The 6,831-nt window shown below is 48.1% G+C and overlaps 1 protein-coding gene across 2 annotated transcripts in view; it reads right to left on the bottom strand.

Annotated features, from left to right (window-relative positions):
* Positions 1 to 2,614, bottom strand: part of Inpp5b (inositol polyphosphate-5-phosphatase B) — a 66,682-nt gene extending 64,068 nt beyond the window's left edge. Inside the window, exons 1-2 of one of the 2 annotated variants that reach the window (XM_029540132.1) lie at positions 2,021 to 2,614; positions 1,601 to 1,695 (exon numbers count right to left, since the gene is read on the bottom strand). In XM_029540132.1, coding sequence (XP_029395992.1) covers positions 1,601 to 1,695; positions 2,021 to 2,077 — 152 coding nt within the window. In that variant the 5' untranslated portion in view covers positions 2,078 to 2,614. The remainder of the gene's footprint in view (positions 1 to 1,600; positions 1,696 to 2,020) is intronic. The other variant, XM_029540133.1, reaches the window with a different exon arrangement.
* Positions 2,615 to 6,831: the final 4,217 nt, after the last annotated feature.

Raw genomic sequence — 6,831 nt, 5'->3', positions numbered from 1 at the left:
GTGGTCATCTATGCACACATGCTGGACACTCATGCACATGTGTGGTCATCTATGCACACATGCTGGACACTCATGCACATGTGTGGTCATCTATGTGCATATGTTGGACACTCATGCACATGTGTGGCCATCTATGCACACATGCTGGACACTCATGCACATATGTGATCATCTATGTGCACATGCATGTGGAAGGCACAGGTTGACCTCAGTACTTTTCCTCACTCACTCACTCTAAAAAATTATTTTTTTTAGATTTATTTATTTTATTCTATGTGTATGAATATTTTTGCCTCCATGTGTGTATGTATACCATCTCTGTGCTTACAGGCTTTGGCAGAGGTCAGAAGAGGGTGTTAGATGCTCTGGAACTGGAGTTATTGATGTCTGTAAGTCACCATGTAGGTGCTAGGGAATCGAACCCAGGTCCTCACAAGACCAACAAGTGCTCTTAACCTCTAAGCCACTTCTCCAGTTCCTATACTTTTATTTTTTGAGACAGAGTTTCTCAGTAAATCTGAAACTCACTGATTCAACTAGACTATCTAGCCCATGAGCTTCAGGGATCCACCTGTCTCTATTTCCCCCAGCTTCTTTAAAATTTATTTTATGTTTAGTTTTGTGTGTGTGTGTGTGTGTGTGTGTGTGTCTCATGCCTATGCTAACACACACGCACACGCACACATGCACATCAAGTGTGCAGATGTCCATGGGGACCAGAAGAAACCATTTGATCTCCTGGAGCTGGAGTTACAGGTGGCTGTGAACCATCCACTGTGGATGCTGGAAACCAAATTCAAGCTCTCTACAAAAACAAGTGTTCCTAACCACTTAACCATCTCTCCACACCTCTGCTTTTTACATGGGCTCTACAGATCCTCTCTCTCTCTCTCTCTCTCTCTCTCTCTCTCTCTCTCTCTCTCTCTCTCACTCTGTGTGTGTGTGTGTGTGTGTGTGTGTGTGCATGTGTGCGCACANCTCTGTGTGTGTGTGTGTGTGTGTGTGTGTGTGCATGTGTGCGCACATGCCCAAAGAGTCCAGAAGGGGGTCACGATCCTTTGAAATTGGAGTTACAGGGGTTGTGAGCTACTGGAGGTGGCTGTGGGAACCAAATTCAGGTCATCTGCAAGAGCAGTACACATTCCAACCATCTCTTCAACCCTGTCCCTTCCCTTTTTGAGGTAGGGGGTCTCACTGTGTTAGCCTAGGCTGGCTTAGAATGTAGCCCAGGATGGCCTGGAATTTGTGACAGTCCTGCCTCAGCTTCCTGGTGCGTGTGCTCATTCCCAGTCCAACCCTCTGTACTTTATACTCTGGACAAATGGAGCTATGATGAACAATTTGCATAGGATTGCAGCATCTGGATTTAAACTCGGGCACTCACACAAGCTCAAAATCTAGCCAAGAATGATATAACTGCCTCTTCTCTAAAAGCTTCCATATCACATCTTGCTGATTATTAAAGGCTTAGAACACGGTATTCCAGAACACTATCATTGTGTTAATTAGTCTAGGAGACTCAGACGGAATGACTGAAGTCCAGCTGGAGGATACTGAAGAACAACCCATGGCCCACACAGACAGTCTGAGCCCTACTTACGCATACTCCTGGGCGCCATTCTCCAGCCGGTACCTCACCAGCCCGAGCAGGCGGCTCTGCCTGCTGTCCCCCTTACACAGTACACCTTGGACTGCCTGCTGCTCAGAGTGAAGGGAAACTGAAAGCCAAGGATGAACCTCCCCATCCAGCCCACTCCACCACACTGCCTTTCCCCCTCCCACTGGCAAATGACTTCACCTCTCTGAGCTTCCCTCATCCGCAAAATGGGTATAATAGTCTCCAACCTCGCAGCTGGTTGAGAAAATAGCTACCTATGTAAAGCACCTGGTAGAGAGACCAGAGCCAAGTGAATACCTTTTCCAGTACGGCTTAGAGAGAAAACTTTCCACAACCTCCATCCCACCTCCCAAGGCTAAAGCAGGAACGATCTGGATGGCAACCTACAACAGGGAAGGATATGATGACGCAGTATTCCCCCTCAACCAGGGTCTCCTGGATTGCCACAGACTGGTCCATGTTGAGCTGTCAAACCCTGGGGTAGGGCAGGTGGGAACCTCCCATGCCGTTTTAGATCTGCTTGGGGGGGGGAGCTGTGGGGATGGAAGAAGAAGGCCTTTGTAGAGGGAAAAGAGAGCCTGGCCGTCTCTCTTCTTCCGTCCTTCCCCCTCTTTCCTACAATTGGTCTCTCAACGTTTCCAGAAAATGGGCTTCCACTCCTTTGCCCCTTGTTCGATGTTGCCCCCAGATGTTCCCAGTGGGGTTCGGTGTGCTCGCTGGTCTCCTTGCTTCTGGGTACAGCTCTGATGCCCTCTTCAGGGAGCAGTTGTGGTCCATCTGGTTCTTCTCTAGGAAAGGTTGGTGGTGTGTCCAAATGGATAGGGAGACAGCCTTCGCCTTAGTCTCAGCTAGGAGGGTCTTATACTGGAGAAATAGCCCAGCCCCGCTGCTCTTTCCTCGGAGCCTGTGGGTGTCCCGTTGCTCTTTGCCCCTCACCCCACCCAACAGGCCCCGTTGCATCAGCAGCAGGTTAGGAGTGTCCATTCTGACATCCACAGGACAGGGGCCCCAGAAACCAGTTTGCAAGCTCCCTCCCACTCTGCACTTATTTCAGACCCTTGTCATTGCAGCCTACCTCCTGAGCTGTCACCGGTGGGCCTACAGGACACCGCCGTCCCAGGGCAGATCCAGGACTACATTTCCCAGCGGCCCTGGCGTCACAGGACGGACAATCAGCCTGCAAGTCCCAGCATGCCCGAGTCGGTCATGGACGAGTGGGTGGATCTCCCCGCCCTTACTCTATTTAAAATCTAGAATCTACAGTCTGTATTGAAGCATACTTGGGCGTCCCAGTTCTGGAAAGCCTGCGTGAGGAACGCCTTTCTCAGCACACCAAATCAAAGGGCCAGGGCCCCTGTCCAAAGCAGAAGGAAGTGGTCATGTTACCCTAACGGAAAAAATGTTCACTTTTCTTTTCTTTTCTTTTCTTTTCTTTTCTTTTCTTTTCTTTTCTTTTCTTTTCTTTTCTTTTCTTTTCTTTTCTTTTTTTTTTCTTTTTTCTTTTCTTTTCTTTTCTCTTTTCTCTTTTCTCTTTTCTTTTCTTTTTTTTTTTTTGAGACAGGGTTTCAAGTTAAGTCCATCTTCAACTTTTCACATTCAGAGAGGGACAGCTTTCTATTATTCTGAAACACTTCCTGATAGCTACCGTGCCCTGACTTGTTGTAAGTCACCTTCTCCACTTCCCAGGTGGAGAAACTGAGGAACAGAGAGACAAAACTGCTTAACAAAGCCTGCAGCCAATAAGTGCTGGGTGCCCAGAGGGAAGTCCAACTCCAATTCCTGTGCCATTTTCCCATCTAGGAACTGCTAAATGTTCATAAGGCCTATCTAGCTTTTCTGTCCACGGAACTTGTGATGCGGTGATGATAACCACCAGACCTCTTGGAGGAATCTCCTACGCGATGTGGCCCTCTTGGCTCTTTATTTCTTTAAAGATCTGTTAGTTTTAAATTTTTGTGTGTCTGTGTGTGTGCTTGCATGAGTTTATGTGCACCATGTGTGTGTGTGTGTGTGTGTGTGTGTGTGTGTGTGTGTGTGTACGCTCACCTAAGAAGGTCATCAGATTCTTGGAGCTGGTGACAGGAGGCTGAGGCGCCTGATGTGTGTGGTGGGAACTGGGTCCCAAGAAAGAGCAATAAGTGCTCTTAACTAAGGAGCCATCTCACTGCAACCCCCAGACCTTTTTGACAGCCCTGAGCAGGTTTTGTTCTCAAGCCTCTTAGCCACATTCTATTGGCCATTTACCCTGACAGGCAGGAACCATTCTCTTCCAGGCTCCATTGTTCCCTTCTAGGTTAAGACTATATATAGCTCAAGACAGGACAAAAGAGGCAAGCTCAGACGAAAGAGTCTAGAATGATTGGTTCTTTCTCAACTGCTGGCTATTTCGGTAAGCTGGATGTTCCTTGAGGACTAGGCTGAATCTTGCCCTTACACTCCGGTGCAGTTTCTGGTACAGTGGCTCTGAGACTTTCATTTATTTATTTTGAATAGTACTAAGGATGGAAGCTAGGGACCGGAACCCAGGCCTCACACCTGCCAAGCAAACGCTCCATGACTGAGCCACATCTCCTGCCCAGAACATGCTTGTCCAATTAATTAGCTTTACTGAAAGATTGCTTCTCAGCTTTTTCCTGAAGGAACAGCAAGCAGTTGGGCCAGTGTTGCAGAACAGATGGCCACTGTGACTTTTTATTGCTGTTGTTTTGAGACAGGGACTCACTAGTTAGCTCAGGCTGGCCCAGAATGTGCCTCAAACTCATAATTCTCCTGTTTCAAGCTTCCAGTGTTGGCCATTGTAAGTTTTAAAAGTGATTTTAAATGTTTGTGTGTATTTATTGCTTACACACACATACAAACACACACACACACACACACACACACACACATACCTCACAGCATATGTATAGAGAGATCAGAGGACTACTTGTGGGAGTTGGTTCCTCCCACTATGTGTGGTATGGGGACTGAATAATCAAATCCAGGCCATTGGGCTTAGGAGCACGTGATTATACCTCTAAACCGTCTCATTGACTCCCATCCCCACCCCTGTAACCTTTAACCTGCCCCCCTCCTTTTTGTTCTGCATTGAACTCTGATAACCAGTTCAACCTGCATGTTGCAAACCCCTTCCAGACTCTTCCTGGTTGTCTCTTTCTAGAAACATCCACCGCACAACTGGAGTTCAAGGTGATTGGGCTACAGTTTTGAAGTCACATGGGGGATGAGGGAGAAAGGGCTTTGGTTAGAGATCAAGGCACTGAAGATCACTGAAGGAAGGCAGGAAAACCCCTTAAAGCTGATGGTTAGAGAGGAGGGGCTGGGGAGATGGGATGGGCTAGGCTAGGCAGTCTTTACAGACGAAACTATCTCTGCAGGATTGGGGGGAGGGGTCTTCCCAAAATGTAAGTCAGACAAGTATATCTTCCCCACTCCCAAAAGTCTAAGCCTCCTCTTGGGATTGAGGATAAGGACTCATGTTCAAGGCCCAGACCCCGTGAGTGGGGAAGGGGGAACCTGGACTTGGTAAGTCATGCTCTCTAAAGACACAGCTCCAGGGTTAGGAGCAGGGAGATGTGAAGGCTTGCGGTATCCACAAAGTCTTCTCAGATGTTGCTCTCTGATAATTGCTGAGCCCCAGTAGAGGACTGGGGACAGGGACAGAGCAAAGGGAGAAGCGTCTAAAGCTATAACGGGGATCCAGGGCGGGGGTTCCTGCTGACTCTTAGAGTGGCCTTGTTGAAGTTAAGGGTCCCATCTGGCTGGAGGCAGCAGCCTGAGGCCAAGGCTTGGCAGTACTTAGGTAGCAGGTCCCAGCCCCCGCTCCATGACACGTAAGTGTGCCTGTCATGCAGACCTGTCTGCAGCCAGCCCTCGGTATAGTCTGAGCTGGACCATTTGAGCTACAAGTATAGACAGGACCATTCATGTTACCCTTGTCCTTCCCTCAGCTCTTGAAGGCAAGAAGTCTTAGTGAAACTAGAACTGAGCTGAGCTCAGCTTCCCTATGAGGTCAGCTCCCTATGAAGTCAGGCCATCATTTCCCAGAAAACCAGTTGGTTAGAAATAAGGGGCCTGGGCTGGCAAGATGGCTCAGCGGTTAAGAGCACTGATTGCTCTTCCGAAGGTCCTGAGTTCAAATCCCAGCAACCACATGGTGGCTCACAACCATCTGTAATGAGATCTTGTCAGGGACCAGGTTGAGAAAACCCAGGCATCCTACATCCCGGGCATCCCGAAGCCCAGGCATTTTTACAGCATGCAGCTGGGAGTCATATAGTTCTTTGTCAGGAGCCCTTTCCCCTCTCTCTGCAAGGCCATTTCGTGGGAATCAGCAAGATTCCGGCCCTAAACAAACATCAAGGACTGTTATGAGAGTCTTCCAGTATTCTAGAGCTGCCCGGAACTGTCATCTTGGGCTGATAGGAGGACCGGAGCTTCAGAGATAAGCCGCCCAGTGTTCCAGAGCAGTGATGTCAAGGACCTGAGTTGAATCACTGAAAGTTTCAGACTTGCGGTCTGAAAACCGCCCCCATTCGTCCTTTACTATGTTCCTTTTGATGACTCCCTAACCCCTCTCTGTATACTATAAAACTTGAGCCTTTTCCCCCAGTAAATGAGACTATGACAAACATGCATGGTCTCTGTCTCTTTCTTATTCCCATTTCAATTTAGATTTGGGATCCCCCTCGAGGACCATGGAATAACTTATGTCCTGTGGGTCGGGATAAGATCTGATTCCCTCTTCTGGAGTGTCTGAAGACAGCTACAGTGTACTTACATATAATAAATAAATAAATCTTTTTTAAAAAAAAGAAAGAAAGAAAGAAAGAAAGAAAGAAAGAAAGAAAGAAAGAAAGAAAGAAAGAAAGAAAGAAAAGAAAAGAAAAGAAATAAGGGGCCACATTCTGGAGACTCAGAAAATTCCACCTGACCCCCCCTCCCCGAGTTAAGATGCTATGCAAAACAGAGAGGGTCTGCCAGGCAGCCTGGGTCTCCACAAATGCAGCTCCCTCTAGATTCCACTGCTGAGCTAGCTATTCCAGTCTGGCAGCTCTGAGGAAGCACTGTAGGTCCACCTCACAGAAGTTCAAGTCCTTGGGGCACATGGCTGGAGTGTCCTGCCCTGAAGCAGGCATCCCCCTTTGCAGGAAGCCAGGGTATAGCTTATCTCCTGGAAGAAAATGGAAGGTTTGAAGGGTTAATGCTAGACA

This window comes from Mus pahari, chromosome 6 (genome assembly GCF_900095145.1).
Source record: "Mus pahari chromosome 6, PAHARI_EIJ_v1.1, whole genome shotgun sequence".
In the NCBI taxonomy this organism is placed as follows: Eukaryota; Metazoa; Chordata; class Mammalia; order Rodentia; family Muridae; genus Mus; species Mus pahari.
The sequence above is the reverse complement of the archived record's forward strand: the minus strand, read 5'-3'. Positions and strand labels throughout refer to the sequence as shown.